This window comes from Camelus ferus, chromosome 6 (genome assembly GCF_009834535.1).
Source record: "Camelus ferus isolate YT-003-E chromosome 6, BCGSAC_Cfer_1.0, whole genome shotgun sequence".
In the NCBI taxonomy this organism is placed as follows: Eukaryota; Metazoa; Chordata; class Mammalia; order Artiodactyla; family Camelidae; genus Camelus; species Camelus ferus.
In genome coordinates, this window is record NC_045701.1 from 70836975 (window position 1) to 70858432 (window position 21458).

Consider the following 21458-nt stretch of genomic DNA (forward strand, 5'->3'; position numbering starts at 1 on the left):
AAGAAGGAAAGATGACGGGTTCTTTTCCAATGAACAATGTTCACTGTTTAAATGAACCACGTGGGTGTGAGCTCCTTGAGGAGCAGGGCAAGCCCCCATTAGGTCATAAGTGACCAAGTTTGGAGCAAGCCTTCAAGCCCAGGGCTCTGCTGCAGGGAAAGCTGCTGACCAGTAAAGAGGGAGATTTTTGACTCTTGGCACCAGAGAGCAGAGAAATCTTCCCTGAGGAGTGAGACTTAAGCTCAAGGCCGAAGGATATATGCATTTCTTGGTGAAACAGAGCAGGGAGGGCATTCCAGTCTGGGCAGAGGACCTGGTGCAAAATCCGTGGGGTCCTCAGGCTCTGGGGGCGCTTTGGATATTTGAAAGACAGAAAGGAGGCCAGAGTGGCAGGGTCCCAGGGAGCAAGTAGTTGACCAAGAGCAGATGACCCTATGTACAGATCTTTGTGGGCTGAGGATTTTTAGCCCTAATTTAAAAGCCCGGGGAAGTCACTGGAGGGTTTTAAGCAGGGGAAGAACATTATCTGATCACATTTTCGAAAGCTCACTGGCTGCCAAGTGGAGAGTGACTCAGAGCAGAGCCACGTGGAAGCTGTGTGAAGGCCACGCTAGTTTTGAGGCAGTGTCTCCCAGACGCCCTTGAGGGGTAAAAGGATTTCCTGCAGAGGGAAACACCAGTACTCAGGGCCCACCCCAGGCCTGGGGGTTGCAGTGGGGTTGCGGCTGGCGGCCTTTGTCATCAAGCCGGGTTGGGAAACACTGCTGTGGGTGGGGTAAAAATGAACAGAAACGAACTCCACTTTAAAAGTAATTTTTACAAAGTAAGTTCCTGAAGAGCCAAGGTGGTGACTTGGTTTGACTGGATTGTGTCTTTTTGCCCACGGCTGTCATTTGTTGAGGAAGATAAAACTGAGAAGAACAATTGCTGGCACATAAGCCCAGTCGGAAGCAGCTGGCAGTGAGTTTTAGTCATTACAGTGGGTCTCTGGTCTTGTGACTGCGGGAAGGTGTGGGTCCCAGCCTCCGAGTGCTGCATCCCCCCAGCTCTTCACATTATTCTAGCACTGACTTGGGCTGCAGGTCTCTTGGACCTTGTCTGCCTTGGTGGTGTCCTGTCGAATGAGTGACAGAACTCAAACAAGTGAAACTATAGGCTTGTGTGTTGTACTGGTATCACACCGACAACTTTTCCTGGGAGGCAGGAGGTGAGCTGGGGCCTGGAGTCAGACAGAACTGGGTTAGAAACCCTGCTCTTCTGCCTGTGTGACCTGGGGCTGGGTGCCAACCCCTAGTTTTTCTCATTTTTGTCTTTGTTGTAAGGTTTCTTGGGTTAAATGATAAAGATAAACTGTATTATGTACCCAGCGCATAGTAGATGCTCAAAAGCTAGTCCACCATCCTACCCTCTTCCCACTCCCCCTCACCCATTTCCCCCCATTAACACTGTGGTACAGCGTGGTTTGTAGAAAGAACGTGGACTCTAATGGGTAGATTCTACCAGCTTTTGTGTAGACAAGATCTTCTACCAACATCCATCTGTCCATCTCTCCAGCCAGTCACCGTGAATGAGCACCTACTAAGGGACAGACTTAGGAACCAGGAGCCGGGTGTAGAGCTGTGCACTCTCACTGTCTCAAGAAGCAGGAAAAAAAAATGTCTTGAAAACACTAAAGAGGTAGCATCTTACAGTCTGGTGCTGTATTTTGGTTTCCACACTGGGCATGAAAGTACCACCAGAGTCAGTTTCCTCCCGGAGAAAGGTTACTGTGAGATAGCGTTCCTGTCTGGCCAGGGTTACCTCACGCCCCTTTGCTGGCTGCTTCATCCTGAGGCTGGAAGAGGCTTCGATGCTGGCAAGGCACTCAGGCAGGCTTAGTGTGTGGACGGAGAATGGAGCCGGGCCTCTGAGCAGTAGGTGTGCGGTGTGGAGTCAGCTGGGAGGACTTACCTCTCCAGGCAGAAGATCACCTGGGATTAGGTTACCCTACATTAGGGTCCTTGTGAGAATGGAAAAATCTCGGAACCTCGGGTGATTCCTGTATCTTCCCTCGTTCTTGCAAAAGGGACCCTCTGGGATCCTATTTAAGATCTAGATCTCCAACTCCAAAGTCCTCAGTTTGCCAGGTAGGACATGCAGTGGCCCCGCTTCCTAGCTACGAAGGTTGCATTTGCCCTTCTAAGGCTGGTTTTTACCCCCAGGGTCTTGGAGATCAGCAGTTAAGGAGCAGGACTCAACTCACAAATGAGTGTCACCAAGGACCAGTTAAGCTCCCAGGACATGGAATGTCTTCCCTTGGAGAGAAGCCTGCTCACTGGGCCTTCCTTAAGTCTCTCAGCCCCAAAGGGCACTGCCAGGCCCCATGGAGAGGCTCTAGCTTGAGATGCCAAGAGATTTCTTTTCTCACCTCAGCTGTCCCAGAACTCTGTGTGACCCTGAACAAGTCACTTAACCTCTAGATATTAATCTCACTTAGTCTCCATTTGGCCCTCTAATAACCAGATTGTAATAGTGGATGACGGAACTCTCACACTATTAACATTCTATAATTTCAACCCACAAATATCGCCATTTGCGTTATCCTTTGTATTTTTGTTTCAGATCCCTTCTGCCCCCACTAGATTATAAAGCTCCATGAAGGCAGGATCTCTGCCGTATACATCTCCACCACTCACCTCCCCCCCCCCAAATATCTAGCAGAATACATTTCACATGGTAGATGCTGTAAAGATCTGTTTGATGTGCTGATTGTACACTGGCGTCCTGTGCAAGACCCCTACACTGAGCCTACTGATGCTGGTTTTTGTGACTATCCCAGCACTGAGAACCACTACTGACCACCCTGAGTTGCTATAATTCACAGGCTGGAAAGCCAATCAGGATGAATCAGCCCTTTGGCAGGTGATGAATGGTGTTGTAATATGACGTGCAGACAAATCACTTCTCTCCCTGTAATTGTTTTCAAGTTCGATAAAGGAAAAGCGGAAAGAAATGAGCTGATAGAAAAGGTTTTATGACTAAAATTAAAATTTCATAAAATGATGCCTTTACGTTGTAGGGAGAAAAAGTTATGATTACATACAATCTCATTAATGTTTAAATGCAGCATAGAGAAATAATCCCAAATAAATACAAAACAAATAAAAAAATTGTGAACATTTTAAATATATATATATAAATAAAGGAAAAACAGGACCTTGAGACAAAAGACTTACCTTTTTTCACCCTTAGAATTTGAGGCTTGCCTGAGTTCTCAGGCTATTTTTCAATTTCTGCCTTGGGATTATGTGTGGCAGAAGGGTTTGGGGAGATGTATCGCAGTTAGTCACTCCTGAATCAAGGCATTTCTGACCTTGGAAATACCCAAGGCATGTTATCTGTCAGGTCACTGGAGTTTGAACTCCAACGCAGATATGAGATGTTTCAGTTTGTCAGTGTGCATGTTTGAGTGTGTCTCTGTGTGTGTATTTATAGCCACAGTTTGTGAATACCCATGTCCTGTCTGTATAAATTTATGCCGTGATGTGTGACTTTACACCACAGATGCTTTGTAAATTACTAAGCTACTCACACAATGAACTTCAGCTTTCACGTTTGTAAATGTGGAAACAGCTTTAGGATTCTGTCTCACTGAATGCAAATTCTTAGGGTTGTAGGGTTTAAAACTTTTCCTTCAGCTGGTCTCTCAGCTCCATGTTAACAGATTCTGTGAAATCAAGAACTTAAGTGGCAGGAAAAGAAAAATCAAGATTGGTTTACTTTATCATAGACAAGGGAGGGTAGGAACCTTCATTCATTAGTTTGCACCTGGAGAAGAGCCAGCCTGCATTGAGAATCCCAACTGTAATCTTTTTCAATAGGTGTTGATAGTGAGAGTGGTCAGCAGTGTGTGAGCTGAGTTGTCAATCTAAAGAAAGATCTTTCTGGTATCTTGAGGGGGAAAAGTCCCTTTTTGAATTTTTAAACGGACTAGACATTAGGGGTTATGTTTCTTATGAAGAGCCTCTTAAATGTGTGCTGTCACCTCTTGGCCATTGGTGCTATGATTGATGTCTCTGTCTTCTATAGCTTGGAATTGCGATTGGGTTCTTGGTCCCTCCTGTCTTGGTACCCAACATCAAAGACCAGGACAAGCTTGCCTACCACATCAGCATCATGTTCTACATAATAGGAGGTGTGGCCACTCTGCTTTTCATCCTTGTCATCATCGGTAAGGTCATTAGCAGACTGATGGGGGAAGGGGAGGCAGGGAGGTTCTGCTGACTTGGGTGAGGACCTTGTGAACATGGCCCTAGAACACCATTCTAGGTACCACGTATTCTATAAAATATGTCTATAGAAACTGGAGGCCAGGCTTCCAATGGTCAAGTGTTTTAGCCTGAGTAACTGCTGCCGATACAGTGCTAGCTGGTCCTGTGGGCTTTGTTAGAGGCTCAATAAAGGTTAGCGGTAATTAACCAGTTTCCTAGCACAGCCTCATTAGAATTAATGGGCAGCTTGCTGACCCCCTTTATGAGCCAGTGCTGAGTATACTTGATCTCATTGACTCCTCAACAGCCCTATGTGGGAAGGTACCATTATCATCTCACTTAACAAAGAGGAAACCAAGACTTGAGGGGAGTTAAAGAAATTATTCAGGATTAGATAGTAAGTGACAGAGATGGGATTCAAACCTATGTTTCTCTAACTCCATACTGTAAATTTCTGGAACAACAAGAAACAAAACAGGGTTGATGCATATTGATCCACAAACACTAATACTCTCATAGATTCACCTGAGAATGCCTGGGGACTACATTTTTAAAAATGCTTTTAAAAAAATATATGTATGAGTAATATATGCTCATTATGGAAAAATCAAAAATACAAAATAGCGTAAAGGGAAGAATGATAATTAATTTAGCCTTATACCAGTTAATCCCAACCACCAACATCAGAAAACTGCTATTATTTGTATGTATATATAATCATTGAGATATTTAGTTAATATAATTTATGTCCTCTTTTGTCATCTGACTGTATAACATGTGCTGTGATAAATGCAGAAACAGCGTAGTAGAGTTTTTCATCTTCAGTGATTTATCCATCTTTAAAGGTTAACCAGCTTTCTTCCTAATATCTGAAAGGTTTCATTCCTTCCTGCTGGCCTCACCTCCAGAGTCAAACAGTTTTATAATCATGTGCCTCATTCAGCTGTTCTCACTGTGTCTTTTCCTCCTTGGGGTCCGCACTGTGTCTCTCTCTCCTCTGGGTGGAAGCTGAAGAAGGGCTACCCAATGGTTTTCCAAAGCTCACGGGATCACAGATCTCTTGGATGGAGGGCTTGGTGTCCCTGGAAAGGTAGAGATGCTGTGGAGCTGTGGCTGAGAACAGGATAGAACAATCTTGGCCAGACTTGAAGTTTCAAGTTGTACTGGGCCCCATTCCAAATTCTTGTGTTTGTAGCAGATGAGGGCCTGGGTTTTTGCAGTTGAGATCCTGGAGGTAGGGACAGTTCTACACTTTGGCATTTTACTGTTAAACATAGATGATAGCTCACTGAGTAAAGAACTGAAAAGTCTTATCTGAATTGTGGTTGGTTGCCAAATCCTTGCACAAACAGCTGCTGTTGCAGAGATAAAAAAAGTAAAACCTCTTGCCTTGATTTCTTTCCCCTGATAGAAGGGGGGTGAACAGGCAAGACAATGGGTGAGAAGTTCCCAATGGTGGGAAGTTATCCAGGACTATTTCCGGAGAAGGAAGAAGCAGGGCTCTGAAGTCTGAGCTGGAGGGTTATCTGGGTGGGGGGCCCTTTGATCTTCAAGGGAGTAAACCTCATTTCCAGAGCTTCCTCTAACGGGAGACAATCTACTGACCTTTCTGGAGCATTCTCATGGGGACTGGGGGAGGCAGCATGGTGCTTACTTGGACCCTATTTGGGGGCCAGTTTAGCCAAACAATTGGTTCTACTGATCTGGCCCCCAGAGTACTGAACAGCCATCAGTGCAGTCAGATGGATTGTACCAGTTGTACTGAAAATAGAACACAAAGCAAATGGTTTTCTAAGTGCCCCTCCCCAGTCCTTCCTATGAGAGTGACCACTCCTGCAGGGGCCTGTGTTAATCCTCTGGTTTCTTTGTGAGGCAGATATCTGATTCAGACTTTGAAACTAGGAAGGGACTCGAGATCTTTCCAATAGAAGAAGACCCTTTCACTTATGCAGGGAGTGTTTATTGGCAGCCACGTTCCTGGCTCTGTGCTAAGCATGGGCAACACCGACCCTTCCCCCTCGGGAGGAGCTCTGGTGCTGAGTTTGTAACTGGGCTCACTAATCCCAGAGCCTCAGCTCTCACTTCCCTCTATGCCCCAGCTACTATGGAATTTGTCAGTGCTCTGCCGTATGTTATTCGCCAGTTTTTATACGACTCCTTGATCCTTGAACGCTGCCTGGGAGGCCCAATGATTGCAGCTGTCCAGAGGCCATTAAGAAAAATAATCAAAGTCCACAGAAAGTGAGATGCAGCTTCAAGAGAATGAATTGAAGAATTAATATTTCCTTTTGGAGTCTTAGTTCCTTCTCATTTGAGGGAGTCGGGTCTTACCCAAGTGTCAGCTCTGCAAGGGTGGGACCACAGGGATTTACAGTGATCTCTCTGTTCCTTTGCTTTCAGTATTCAAGGAGAAGCCGAAACATCCCCCCAGCAGGGCCCAGTCCCTGAGCTATGCCTTGGCGTCTCCTGATGTTTCGTACTTAAGTTCCATAGTCCGACTCTTCAAAAACCTCAACTTTGTGCTGCTGGTCATCACTTACGGTAAGAAGCAGATGTGTCCAGGAGTGTACTGGAACTGGGAATGTGGGACAGAGACCTGCTGTGTCTGTTTGTCTTATTGCGTCCAAATCCCACATGCATATGTGTTTGTGTAGGGTCTACCAGTAAAGCCAGCTGTGACTCATGGCCTTTGCCTGGTCTGTAAAGTTTACCTAGAAAACCGTTCCTTCCCATGTCAGGTTGTCTGACAAAACGCCCACTAATCCTCTGAGTCTCATGCCAGTGTGACTGCCGTGAAGCAGTATTTGGTGACCTTTCCTGTTTTATTGTGTGTTCCTCATACATGTTCACACTTACCATTAAAAAAAAAAAAATCACTTCCAGGTCTGTCTTCCCGTGAGACTGTGAGCTCCCAGAGAGTGGGGACTTATGTCCTTTATAGGTCCTCAGCAGTGGTCAGGCTGGAGTGGATACTCCCGCAGTTACTGAATGAGTGATTGAATGAATGAATGAATGAATGGTTGGATGTTTACGTGAGTCTTGCCACCTGAACCACTCCTCAACCAATCCTCCTTCATCTTATAACATTGCCCCTTTTTCACCTGAATGCAAGACAACTTCCCTCTTTCATTTCATTTTCTTGGCTTTCGGTAAGATAAATTTCGATATTTATGGGGGTGTATTGGGTTGCCTTTCCAGCGTGGTACTGCTACATCTTCCTTCTAAGCTTTAATGAGAATGTTGGACCAGACAGAGGTGAGGACAGATCCTCAGGCTCTGCATTAAAGAAGGTCTTTTCAGTTCCACCCAACTCTACTGCTGTCCAGCCTACACTGGACCACTTAACCCACAAGTTCACTTGATGAAGATCAGGAGTGTGTATCATGCTCAGTAACCATAAGAAAAAAATAAATAAGATTGGCTTAACATGATTTATTCTTAGTGAAACCCCAGCTGGCTATAACCTCAGGTTTTCCCCTAGGCTCCCAAACTGTGTGTTTTATTACAACAATAGCATTTACTATGTGCCACGACTTTTCATACATGATTTTATTTAACTCCTACCACACCTGTGTGAGGTAAGTACCATAATTTTCCCCAATTAACAGATGAGGAAAGAGAAACTCAGAGAGATTAGATAAGTAGTTCAAGAACACACAGCTTTTAAGAGGCAGAGCCAGGGTTCAAAACAGGTTTGTCTAACTCCAAAGCCTCCACTCTTAATACCTGACTCATGATTGCTTACACTGCTTCCTTGAATTGTGCCAACATTTCATTTTAGGCTTACCAATGCCCTTACGTGAATAAAAGTGGTTATCTGTTAAGACTTTAGATAAGAGGTGATATCCTCCACAGAGAGGCACGCCTGTTTCTCAGGCATGCGCACAAGTTAGGTGACCTCTCACCTGGAATAACCCCAGCTAACCACATTAGGCTTTAAGGTCTCTGGTCTGCATTCCTCCCTCTCTCCAGCTTCTTAGTTCTGAGTATGTCTCTGTATTCATCCACAAAACAAAGTTTCTAATACTTAGGATGTCCAGCTAAAGATGTCAGGAGTTGCTCTCTGTGGGAGGTATTCAAGTATAGATGGAACCAACCACTTCGTGGGGATAGTGTGGCAAATATCAGGCAATAGATGGATAGTGAAACCTGCTGCCTTTTGGGTTCCCTTCCAGACTCAGGATTCCATGCCTCTAAGAACTTTCACTTTTCCCTAGACTGAAACATCTTAAGTGCATTGATCTTTGAACACTTTAAACCTTATTGCAATGACAACAGGGTATTTGAAGCCTAACTTGGAATTCTAGGGCGGATGAGTGCTTAATAAATATTTTCTGTGAATGAGAATGGTGATGGTGGTGACAACAGGGCAAGAGTCTCATTCCAGAGGCTGTGGTCTCGTTCAGTGCTGGAAGCTGTTGATGGCAAGGTCAGGTCACTGACCCATGAAAATGGAAAAAGAACAAAATGTACCAGGGACAGTGCTGGTCCTAGTCTCTGAGAGCTCAGCCCTGGGTCATGCTGTGGACGTAAAGCAACTCCTTCTCTTTTGTATGGCTAGTTGCTTTTATGGTCTTCAGTCTGGCAGAGTGGTGCTAATCTTACTGTGCATCTGGATAGCCCTCCTTAACTATTTGGTTAAGTGATAACACAGGAAGTGAATAAGGTAGTGCTGGAATGGTGGAGTTAGAACCTTAGATAATCTGTTCTTCCATGAAAACAAAAAGAACACTGGCCAACATTGTCAAAATGAATTATATCAGAATTCTTAACCGAAGGCTTGTAACAATCTAAGGGACATCTATTCAAGACAAATGGCTAAATCATGCTAAAACAGTGAGCTTTGTGTTTTAACTTGCCCTGTTCTGATCCCCTTCTTCCAGACTCTATGGTAGCCTTGAAAACCAGCAGCCTCATAGCCACAGGACGGGGCCAAACAATTTTGGAGCTCTCGCAGAAGTTCCACTTAAGCCATGTGGCAGGGCCCTAGAAAGGCCCCATTCAGAGGACTTCCCTATATTTGACCTGACTCAACTTTTTCAGTGGGAAAACCATATCCCCAGGGCATTTGATGAAAACAATCACTGTTTAACATCACAGCTGCCTGAGGTAGGAATACCTCAGTTGGGGTAAACGAGAGTCAGGCCAAAGATCTTGAAAGGAAAATCTAGAGAATGAGATGTCCTTGGGGCTTTGAAAAACTCTGACATATTTTTCTAGGCATTCACATACACATACAGAGTTGAACTCATGCCCAGAAAAGACCTGAAAAAGCCATGAAGTGTCACCTCTGGCTGAACTTGAGGCTTTATGCAAGCAGGAATTGAAGGCTAAGGCAGAGTTGTCACCTGCCTGCTGGAACATTGCAGACAAGTCCCAACACACACATCGAGGTCTTCGGCAAAGGTGGGAGACTTACTGCCTTAAGGTATTCAAGGAAATCTCTGTCTAATCATTAGCTCACCACTAAGCTAACAGAGCAGAAACTTAAGTGGCTACACATGACAAAAAATACAAACTTTACAAAATGAGTCTAGGAAAGTCATTAAACAAACAGCAGCTATAGCAACAAATCCTGGGGAGAGAGGAGAATCTCGTTTCCAGAGCTGACATGGTATTTATAATGTCCAGTTTCAACAAAGAAAATGTGAGACATGCAAAGAAACAGGACAGCAGGTCTCATATACAGAAACTAGTCCTGAGGAAGCCCAGATGTTGGACATAATAGACAAAGACTTGTAACTCACCCTCTTAAAAATATATTCAAAGAACTGAAGGAAACCATTGTAAAGAACTACAGAAAAGTAGAGAATGTCTCTCCAAATAGAGGATATCAAGAAAGACAGAAATAAAAAAGAACCAAATAGAAATTCTGGAGTTGAATATGCAATAATTGAAACGGAAAATTCACTACAAGGCTCGACGTTAGATCTAAGCTGGCAGAAGAAGGAATCAGTGAACTTGAAGGTGGGTCAAATACAATGATCCTGTCTAAGGAACAGAAAGGAAAAAGATGGAAGATAAAGAAGCAGAGCCTCAGAGCCCTGTGGGAAACCATCAAGCATACCAATGTATCCACAACCCAGGTCCCAGAAGGTGGGGGGAGAGAGACAGGGGTGGGAGTAGACTGTCGTTACATTGAGATGATACTGAAGTAGAAAAACAATTCACTTCTGAGCGCCTGGAAGCAGTTGACTCTGTTGTGTGTGGGTAGAATTTATTCACATTTTTCTCAAAGGCCTGAGATGACCCCAGGGAGAGAGTTAAACTAATCTGTTGGTACATGTTTCGTTAGAGTCACAAGCCTTATTTTCACAGTATAGCATTGGACTTGGTGATAGGGTTCTTTGCCAACAGGGAAATTATTCTCAGGCTTAATCACAGATTTGAAAAAAAAAAATGTTACTGAGCCATTACTGTGTGCCAAGCACCATGTGAAGAGCGTTACATGCATTGTCTCACTTAATCTTCAAAAGGAACCCATGACGTAGGTGCTTAACTGCTCCATTTTATACCTGAGGAAACTGAGGCTCTGATTTAGTTCCTTGCCCATAATTGGACAGCTAGCAAGTAACGGAGCTTAGATACAAACTTCTGTATGTCTGATGCCAAAGCTCATCTCCTAACCATTGCACCATTTTGCCTCCTTGTGCAGGAGCCTCCTGGAGACAGAGCCATGGGTCTGTTTTCAGCCCCCCTTGCCTGAGTGGCCTTTGGGTCTGTCTGGCGGTGGTGGGGTGGGAGAGTCCTTCCTCAGAATCAGTCTTCCAGACCAGTTGCCTGGGGCTTGCTTTCTTCTAAGAAGATGGTCTAGAGTTCTAGGTGTAGGAAACAGGACCAGCCATGGTGATGAGGGGGTCTCAGCCTTAGCCTGTCTCTCTAAGGTTTACAAGTCATGGGAAGACAGTGTTTGGCATTCAGTCCACCTGAGGATTCCTGCTCTCCTCTCCCACTATCTTTGCTGCAAATTAAAAATACACACAAAACATAAACCCCACTACAGATTCAGCTAAATGCTTTGGAACCTCCCAGAATTCCCTCCAACCTCCCTGAAGTTTCAGGTTGAGCTTTGAAGAGGGAAATGGGCCACACTTTATATATACACATATAATCATAATATATATATACATTATCTAGTACATGTGATATTCATATTTTCCTCTGAATTGTGAACACTTAAGAGCATGTGGTTAGAAATTGAGCAGTTGGTAGTGTTTCAGGGACACATTTGCTGGATGTGGGGGGACATGTCATGGAGTAAGAGCCTTGACTGCTGGACCAGCGAGTTCAGAGTTGGCACATAAGGAGCACGAGGTCTGAGTTTTATTGTCAGCTCTGCTACTTACTGCATGTACCACCTTCACCCATCCTGTGTTCATCCTTTCTCTCTCTAGTTACTTCAGAAGGGAGTAATAACATTTGCTTTCCATTGGAGCGCCCTGAATAGAAATGAGCATTTTAAAGTAATTATGAATCAAAACACTGCACTTATCCACATTGCTGTTGTGTTGGTAAACTTGCCCACTTTCTACTTTTATTTATTTATTTATTTTTGGTCTGAATTAGATTTTGCCAAGTAGGGAGAAGCTCCTGTGCAGTTGGTGGGATGTTCAATATTGTGCTGGTAGTGACCTTCCAAGTGCTTCTCGGAGCTGCTGAGTCAGCCGCCCGAGGTGCCTGAGACAGTAAAGGCTTTGGAGGAATTCTAGGGTTGCTGCCTCTTCCTTCTGGGCTCTGGCCACACTCTTAGAGATAGGTTTGAGGGTTAAAATAAGGGCCATCCAGCTAAACTGGAATTTCAGATACACAACAAATTCTTTTTTAGTATAAAAATGTCTCACGATATATTTGGGGGCATATTTACGCTAAAAAAGTATTTGTTTATCTGAAATTCAGATTTCACCGGGTGTGCTGTTTCTGTTTGTTTCCTAAATCTCGCTGCCCAGTTCAGAGGGGAGGGGGCGCAGAGGTAGGGTATGCACCTGATGTTGCTGAAATATCACGGGGACGAGAAACTGCCTCCTCCTCCAGTAAAATGCCCTCCCTCCTCCAGGTCTGCCAGAGCACGAAGACACAAGGCTGGACCAGATTCTTCTGCCAGGGCGAGCCTACCAGAGTCTGGGGAAGGGCAGGTCCTGTGCTGTGTATCAGCCCTGAAGGTGGGGTGGGGGGAAGTAAGAACCTGTTATCTCCAGGCCTTGCTGTCCCATGGCTTCCTCTAATGTCTTTTCATTGATGGTTAACAACTGCCCTGCTAAAGGAGTTGTTGAAAGGCTTCTCTTCTGGCGGGTGTCCTCATAAGGAACACTTTTCCAAGTTCCCCCCACCCCAGCCTCTCCCCCAGCTGTGCTTCTGAATAGTCTGCGCAGTGTCGGGCATCACCCTTCCTCGTGGCGTTCAAGGGCTTTACAAGGGCCTCGGGAGGGGCTTTGTGCCCCCTCTGAGATCCTGGCTTAAGGGTGAATATAAAATCCTTCCAGGATTTCCTGGAGCTTTGCTGAGGTCAGGCTGGCCCTAAAACAAGCGTTTACTACAGGTTCCGGAAGGAATGAAAGGAAGTGAACACAGAGTAGCTGGAACCCAGAGACAGGACCTAGGATCGGTGCTTTCCAGTTGGCCTGATGGGAGAACCCCCTGCGGTGCTGGGAGCACGTGCACCTAGTTTTCCCTCCCTCTCTTCTGGAAATTCACACTCAGACAATCTGGGTCCTCAGGGCCTGGGAATCCACTTTTAACAAGCATTCCAGGTGATTCTGGTTTGCAGCAGGATTGAGAACCAGGGTCTTGAAGCCTCTTCCTGTCCCAGCTGCCTCCAGCTTGACCCCAGCATCTGAGAGCCTGGGCCTTGTCTTTGATCTTCCTTATTCCCAAGGCCATTTGTTCCCAAACTCCAGTGAGTTTAAGAAATACGCGGGGTTTTTGTGGTGTTGTTGTTGCTAAGTGCAGATTTCTAGCCCCATTCCAGGAGAGCTGGTTTTAGTGGGTGCGGGTAGAGCCCAGGAATCTGCATTTTTAAGCTCTAAATCCTTCTAATGCCAGTGGTCTCTGGACCACGGTTTGAAAAAATCGCTCTTAACAAGGAGAGAAGCACAGAGTGATGACTAGTCCCTTCCGCCTTCCTAAAGGCCAGCTCCTCAGTGACCTGCACTTCTCCTGATGACTGATACTGGGAATGACCAGGCCTGTCCAGGGCGATCGCATTCCTCCCAGGAATATGGCCCTGACCTGGCCGGCTTACCTTGCTGGGGATAATCATGCCTGAATTCACAGTCACGTGCATTGCTGTAACAGGTTCTCACACACAGGGCAGAGCACGCACCTCATTCCTGCCCTTGAGCATGGATGCCGGACCCCTTGGTTTGGGCTGTGGAGTGGACTTGTGTGGTTTCGCCCTGTGGCGACCTTTGACAATATGGGGAATGACTGGTGCAGAAACCATACACAAGTTCCTAATTCCTCTAGGGTTGGACTGTAGCAAGAATGGGAAAGAATGTTAGCCTTCCAGGGTGAACCCTTCCTCATCTCCATCCCCACCTCCTCCCATCCCTGCCTCAGCCCTGATTCCGTCTCCTGCTGGCTGGGTGCAGGGGACAGGGGATGGCTATTAGTAAACCACTCTTGTCTAGCTGAGGGAGTGGGTCTCTAACCCAAGCACTGTCAGAATTACCTGGAAGGCTTGTTCAAATAAGACTGCCTGCCAGCCCCACTCCCAGAGGTCTGGGGTGGAGTCAATAATTTGCATTTCTAACAAGCTCTCAGGTGGTGCTGGTCTGGAACTGATTTCCCTAAACCTTTGAGCCCCAGGAAGCTGTTCAGCTTCAGTAGCTCAGATCAGCGTGCTCAGGACAGTTTCTCTCTGCCCTTCTCAGGGTCAGGAACATGCTGGTGTTTGAAGTGAGTTTTTTTTTTTCCCCCAGTCCTCTAGGATAATTTCTGTCTAGATTCTGCCTTCTTTGTTCATCCCAGTTGGGCCCAATCCGAGAGCAGCCAGCCCATCTGAAGCTGAGCTTGATTCTGAGTGTGCCCTGCCCATCCCTCCCACTCCCGTCCTCCTCTCCCCAGCTCACCCTTTCCCAGCCCTGTTAGTCTAGGACCAGAGCCTGGGCGTGGCTGAGGGGCAGGAAGAGGGGCTGATTTCATCCTTCTCCTTGTCCACCCTCTCCCCACCCCCCTTTCCAGGAATGTGTCTCCTTGTGGGCTCTCTTGACGCAGGAATGGAATTTCCAAGTGGCTGGGTGTGCGGTATGAAGGTTAGTGGGGTGTGCTTGTTCAGTAAGATGTTGCCAAGAGCCTCAGAGTCCTCCTGGGTCTGCTTGACCCCTGTGGCCCTGTACCTCTCAGGAGGTGGCATTGAGCCCAGCCTTGTTGTATCCCTGAGGTGACCTGCTGGGAGAGGCTGGGGCGTGACAGGGCCAGAACCGGAGGTGGGGAAGCTGTTGAGGGTCAGTTTTGTGAGGATGTGAAATAGAGTGATTAGGACGGAGGAGTCTGAAGCTCTGCAGTCTGGGTTAAAATGCAGCCCTGCCTCTTGCTACCCCGGGTAACTGTGAGGATGGCAAACCCAACTTCCTCCCCCATTTTGCAGGAGAATTTGACCTTTGCTTAACTTTGTGTCTCATTCCTCTGGGAACCTCATAAAGGGAGTAAGTCAACTGCCTTTAGGCAACATTGCTGCTGATAAACACGACCTGTTGTGATAAAAATGACTGCAAGTGGACTGGGAGATCTTCTCACACCTGGTGGGAAGCTGTTCTTTGTGCTTCTCTGAGCACAGTGACTCTTCTCACTGGCCTACCCTTTCTGGCAATGCTGCCAGCTATGATGTGGATGAGTTATAAGCAACAGTGGCTCCTGCAGAGAGGTTAAGCCAGGGTGGGTGCCACACCTACCTTTCCCTGCACTGGGGCGTGTGGGGAGAGAATAGATTCTGGATGGCTTGATGGACCGAGGTTCTGTGGACCGGTTCCACTGAGGAGGAACTCCCGAGGCTGCCCTGCCTGGGAACCGTGCCCTGTCTCACCCCTTCTAAGTGGACCTAATGTCAGGTGTATCAGTGGTAGTCATGTGAGCCTCAAAATTAGGTAAGGTTGAAAAGATCCCTGGTGGACCTCACGGAGTGATCTCTGTATTTATTTTTAACTCTGCGTGCATTTTTCTCTTCTATAAAATGGGAATGATGATGTTACCTACTTCTCTAGGGTGGTTATGAGGATTGTAAGATGTTTAGAAAAGTGTCTAGAACATAAGTATGTGCTGCTACCATCATCACCATCATCCTCACCACCACCACCATCATCATCCCCATCATCACTGTTACTGTGCAGGGAGGACAGGAAGCCCTTCTACTTTGCATCCATTTCAGTCTCGTCTTTGTTACTAGGTCACTGTATGGCTTTGGACAAATGGCCTCATTTTCTAATGACACAGATTCTTAAAGTATATTTTAGGTGCTTCATTTATTTGTTGGATGCATCAATGAATTAGGAGAGTCAAATCAATGCTCTTTAGGATCCATTCTGGTTTCAAGTCTAAGATTTTTTGTGATACTGAACCTGAGAAAAAAGCTGAAAGAAGGACAGGGAAAGAGGTGGGAAACCCCCTGCAGAAGGAATGGTGTCAGGGGTTTGGAGCATTCGGGAGATGGGATAGGTGATCAGGAGGAAGCGAAAGGTGTCCAGTAGTTCACTGACCCCTTAGGTCGGGCCAGCTTTTAAGAGGGATGTACGGTTTTGACCTGGGGAGAAATAATTTCTGGTGCCTGTGTTTCCAGGACAGGGCTGAAGGGATCAGAGGGCAATGATGTTTGGCTAAGAAGAGGTTAAAATGGTTTCTTTTGGTTGTTTTGGAGTATTTCTTCTTCTCGGAGGGCACCACTCCCAGTAGCAATGAGGATGAGGATTTCTGACATCCCTCACCGCTGCAGGGAGAAGTCAGCAGTGGCCCAGCAGAAGAATGACCCTAATAAATTGTGTTTCTCCCTCCCTCCTTCAGGTCTGAATGCTGGTGCTTTTTATGCCTTGTCCACTCTGCTGAATCGCATGGTGATCTTGCACTACCCGGTAAGGGCGGTCCCTAAGCTTGCTGCGCCCGGAGAGAGTGAGGTCTCCGAGTCTGTCTGGGCAGGAGCTGGGGTGTCAGTGGCTGACTCCTGGTTTCCTGAGATCTAGGCAGTGTGGTGTGGTGTTCTGCTGTGGGATTTGGAGGGAGGCGGCCCTGGATCTCAGTCCCAGGGCTGGTGGTCCTCAGCTGTGTGATAAGCTGGTTAGCATCTGAGCTGTATTCTCTTTTCTACAAAAGAAGCCTAATTACTTATTGAAAGATTAATTTTAGAATTAGAAGGTAGATTAGAAGGTTTATGTTTGTAAAGAATATAACATAGTGCCTGGCGACACAGTAGGTAAACAAGTACACATATAAAATCACATATGAAATATTTAATTTGTGAAATGTGGGCAAGGTTTAATTTTAAAGTCTTAGTTGCTCAGCAAAAAGCATGTTTTAAATGTTTCCAGAACCAGTAAGGGCTGGATACTGGGAATGGGACACTGAGTATCCTGGAGTTAAGAACCCAGGTCCACCTCTCTTTTTAAAGGTCAAGGATCTCATGTCTGTGGAAGTAGTGGGTCACCATGGCTGAATGTGCCAATGTTGGAGTTTGACAGGTCTGAGTTCAAGCCCTGCCTGTGCACTTAATAAAGGCCTCATGGCCTTGGGCTAGTAGGTTAATCTCACTGTGCCTCAGTTTCTTCATCTGTAAAATGGGGAATGTTGATTCCTAGCCTTATGGTGGGAATTAGGAGAATTAAATGAGATGATGATGAAAAATCTTCAGCATGGTGTCTGGCTCCTTAAAATGCTCAAAAATATATAACTATTATCTTCCTATCCCTTCAGCACTGAGAGCTCAAAAAATACATGTGTTTGGATATGTGTGTTTCAGTTTCCACATCTGTGAAATGATAATCATCATAAACTGAAGGGTGGCTATAAGGATTAAATTTTTATAAATCCATCTAAAAGTAGTTCTAAGGACAGAATTTGGTTCACCCCAGCACCCAGTATCAAGCACATACATACAGGGTCATATTATGTTGGGAGAAGCAATTATTCTAGGATTCTCTTCCCACTGGCAGCTTCTCACAGGCCATCTGGCCCTGATGCTTTCTGAGAATTGGCTCTAATGGAGCCCAAATTTCTTGCCTTTTCCCCCTTGCCTCGGGCGACTTTGTTCTATCCAGTGTCCTGTCCCATCTTTGGGCTGTGGTTTTCGCAGGGGGAAGAAGTGAATGCTGGGAGAATCGGTCTGACCATCATCATTGCAGGGATGCTTGGGGCTGTGATCTCAGGCATCTGGCTGGATAGGACCAAAACCTACAAGTAAGTGACTCTTCCTCTTGGATTGAGAATTGGCGACCCATGTTTGAAAATGACATGTTCATTAGCAACCTAGATCCAAAGATGTGGGTATGACAGCTGGGGGTCTGAGTGGTCAAGCAAGCAGTTCAAATACATCTTCTCTGAGGCTCAGTTTCCCCATTTATAAAATGAGGGAAAGAGTGCCTGCCCTGTGGGAATTGTAGGAAGATAGAGGTAGAGGACCTGAGGCTTATCAGAGTAGCGTCCCCCGAGTAGCTTGTGGAAGGAGCAGAGGAAGGAGAAATGAAAATAAACGTGGAGAAGCATCAGCAGTTGGAAAGTGTGGAAGCCCTGAAGAGTGGGGATGAGGAGGTGATTCCACTGCCCGTTCCCATGGCTTCCTCGTGGGCCCCGTGGGGTTAGCCAAGGTCTCTGTGCTTCCTCCAGTGCACACTGCACTGTCTTGTGGTTGCTTACACCTCGTTGGTAAATATTGTGGGATGCTTTGGGCCTGATTGCCCTGTGCATTTCTAAGAGCCACTGAGATTTTAGTGGATGCCAGGCTAATCCAGGACACCTACTAAAAATACAGATTCCTGAGCCCCACCCTCCTGCATACCAGTTCAGTAGGAGACTCTGCATTTGTAAAAAGCAACCCAGGTGCCTCAATTCAGAAGCCAGCCTGCAGCAAATGCTCTGGAGGACAGAGACCAAACTGTTGCATCTTTCCTGTGTTCTGCATGCACTGGGTGCTCAATTAATGCTGGCCTGTAGGGCAGCTGCTGCCAGGCTTGTCCTGCCCTGGGGCAGAGCAACATTCCGGGTTGCTTTGTCAAGGCCTCCAAAGTTCCTAGTGTCTGGAGGCGACAGACAGTGGCAGACCTGTTTTCTGCCACACAAACCCGCTTCTGTGAGGCTCTGGTCAGACCAGATCTCCCTCTGGCTGCCTTAGTCAGAGGCCAGCTGAGGCTGTCCCTGCGGGTGTGGCTGCCTGGCTGGACGAGACTTAATTACTGCTGGTGGAGCTGGGCTGCCGGCTTGTCTCTGCCATGTGTCAGTTGCTGACGTCGGCCAGACAGCAGGGCAGTAAGGACTGGCCACCCCAAACCAGGGATCAGCAGCGCCCCTTTTTCCAGGGCCTGCTATGTGGCAGGAGGAGGGAGGGGTTGTTAGCTGGGTGGGGACGTGGGCAGCCGGATGGTTCAGATGAAGTTGAAAATACTTCAAGTGAAAGGGCTGGGAGGTCACTGCAGAGTGTTGATGTCACCAGTTCCTAGTGTCACTGATGTCAGCATCCTGCAGTCAGCCTGGGACATTCTCCCTCTGATACTTCTTAGGGAGAGAAGGGCTAAGAGAGCTCTGTCGTCTGGTTAGTTTGGTGCCAGTTCTTTTCTCCCTGAGGCTCCCAGATGTGCCCCATTTGGTTTTGAGGCTGGCTATGGGAGGGTGAGGTCCCTTTATCTCTGGCTGGGACCACAGGTGGTTTTACTAGTCAGGCCAGTAGTTGAAGAAGCTAAATTTAAACAAATATGGCAAACAATTAGCTTGTGGGATCAGCAAGAGTGACAGGTGTCCAGGAAACTGCGTTCTGTGGGTGGGAGGGACCAGATGAGGGGAGCAGGTGGAGGAAGGACAAACTCCTCTACCCTCAGCGGCAGCTTTGATGCACGAAGAGGGAACGGCGTCCTTTGGAGGCACATGGCCTTTTCCAAAGATGCAGCCTCATAACATGTTAGTATTCCTGTGTGCAGGCATAGAAGAACACAGGTTTCAAATCCCAGCTCTGCATTTACTCACTGGTGACTCTGGTTAAGTTATTTAACTGGTCTGAGCCCTAGTTTCCTCATTTGTCAAATTAGAAATAGTCATACATTTCTTTTCGTTTCTTTTCTTTTGCCAGTTGCATTGAGCTATAATTGACATTTGGCACTGTGTAAGTTTGAGGTATAATGATTTGATTCACATACATGATGAAATGATTGTCACAATAAATTAGTGAACATTTGTGATCATGTATAGATATAAAATTAAATAGAAAAAAATTTCACGATGAGAAATCTTAGGATTTATTCTCTTAACAACTTTCGTATATAACATACAGCAGTGTTAATTATGTTCATCATGTTGTACATTGCATCTCTAGTACTTACTTGTCTGATAACTGATGTTTGTGCCTTTGAACTACTTTCATCTGAGTCCCCTTTCCTCCCCACTACCTCCAGTAACCACAAATCTGATCTCTTTTTCTATGAGTTTGCTTTTTTGTTTTTGAAGTATTATTGACCTACAACACTGTTGTTTCTTTACACAAAGTAGTGATTCGATATTTCTATACATTTCAAAATGATCCCCAAGATAAGTCTAGTTACAATCTGTCACCATATGTAGTTACAATCTGTCACCATACAAAGACATTAGATAGTTATTGACTATATTCCCTACACTGTACATTTCATACCTAAGACTCATTTATGTTGCAACCGCAAGTTTGTGCCTCTTAATCTCTCTCACTGTTTCTTTCCTCCCCCAACCCCATCCACTCTGGCAACCACCTGTTCTCTCTGTCTGTGCTTCTGTTTTGTTATGTTCGTTCACTTGTTTAGTTTTTTAGGTTCCAAGTATAGTATCATACGGTATTTGTCTTTCTCTGTCTGACCGTTTTCACTTAGCATAGTATCATCTTGGTCCATACATGTTACAAATGGCAAGATTTCATTCTCTTTTATGGCTGAATAATATTCCATTGTATATATGTGTATATATATATATATATATATGTGTGTGTGTGTGTGTGTATATATATATGTATGTATATGTGTATATATATATATGTGTGTGTGTCTGTCTGTCTGTCTATCTATCTATCTAACTATGTATATCTCCATCTATTTGTTTTCTTTATCTGTTCATCTATTGAGGGCACTTAGGTTGTTTCCATATCTTGGCTATTGTAAATAATATTACAGTGAACCATGGGGTACATATATCTTTTTAAATTAGTGTTTTCATTTTCTTTGGCTAAACACCCAGGAGTGGAATGGCTGGATCAGACGGTAGTTCTATTTTAAAGTTTTTGAGGAATCTCTATACTGTTTTCCACAGTGACTGTACCAATTTACATTCCCACCAACAGTGCATGAGGGTTCCCTATTTCATGTGCTTGTTGGCCATATGTATGTTGTTTGTTTTTGATGTTGAGTTATATTAGTTCTTTGCATATTTTGGATATTAACCCCTTATCAGATATATCATTTGCAAACATCTTTGCCCATTCAACAGGTGGCCTTTTAATTTTGTTGATAGGTGTGGTTACCCAGCTAACTCGGTGGGTACAGCATGAGACTCTTATTGTTGTTGATTGTTCCCTATGCTGTGCAAAAGCTTTTTAGTTTGATGTAGTCTCATTTGTTTATCTTTACTTTTGTTTCCCTTGCCTGAAGAGACATATCCAAAAATGTATTACTCAGACCAATGTCAAAGCGTGTACCACATATATTTTCTTCTAGGTTTGTGATTTCAGCCTTTATGTTTGAGTCTTTAATCCATTTTGAGTTTATCTTTCTACATGGTGTGAGAGAGTAGTCCAGTTTGATTCTTTTGTGTATAGCTGTCCGGTTTTCCCAACACCATTTATTGAAGAGGCTTTTCCCCCATTGTATATTCTTGCCTTCTTTGTTGTATGTTAATTACCCATATCAGTGTGGATTCACTTTGGGGTCTCTGGTCAGTTCCATTGATCTATGAGTCTGTTTTGTGCCAGTTCCATACTGTTTTGATTACCATAGTTTTGTGGTATAGTTTAAAATCTGGGAGCAGTGATAACAGTTTTGTTTGACTTTCTCAAGATTGTTT

At 45.4% G+C, this 21458-nt stretch overlaps 1 protein-coding gene across 4 annotated transcripts in view; it reads left to right on the forward strand.

The window, feature by feature from the left end:
• FLVCR2 (FLVCR heme transporter 2) overlaps positions 1 to 21458 on the forward strand; it is a 58483-nt gene that overhangs the window by 26401 nt on the left and 10624 nt on the right. For all 4 annotated transcript variants that reach the window (XM_032482416.1, XM_032482415.1, XM_032482414.1 and 1 more), the window contains 4 exons: positions 4069 to 4210; positions 6651 to 6791; positions 16242 to 16309; positions 17524 to 17627. In XM_032482416.1, the coding sequence (XP_032338307.1) occupies positions 4156 to 4210; positions 6651 to 6791; positions 16242 to 16309; positions 17524 to 17627 (368 nt within the window). In that variant the 5' untranslated portion in view covers positions 4069 to 4155. The remainder of the gene's footprint in view (positions 1 to 4068; positions 4211 to 6650; positions 6792 to 16241; positions 16310 to 17523; positions 17628 to 21458) is intronic.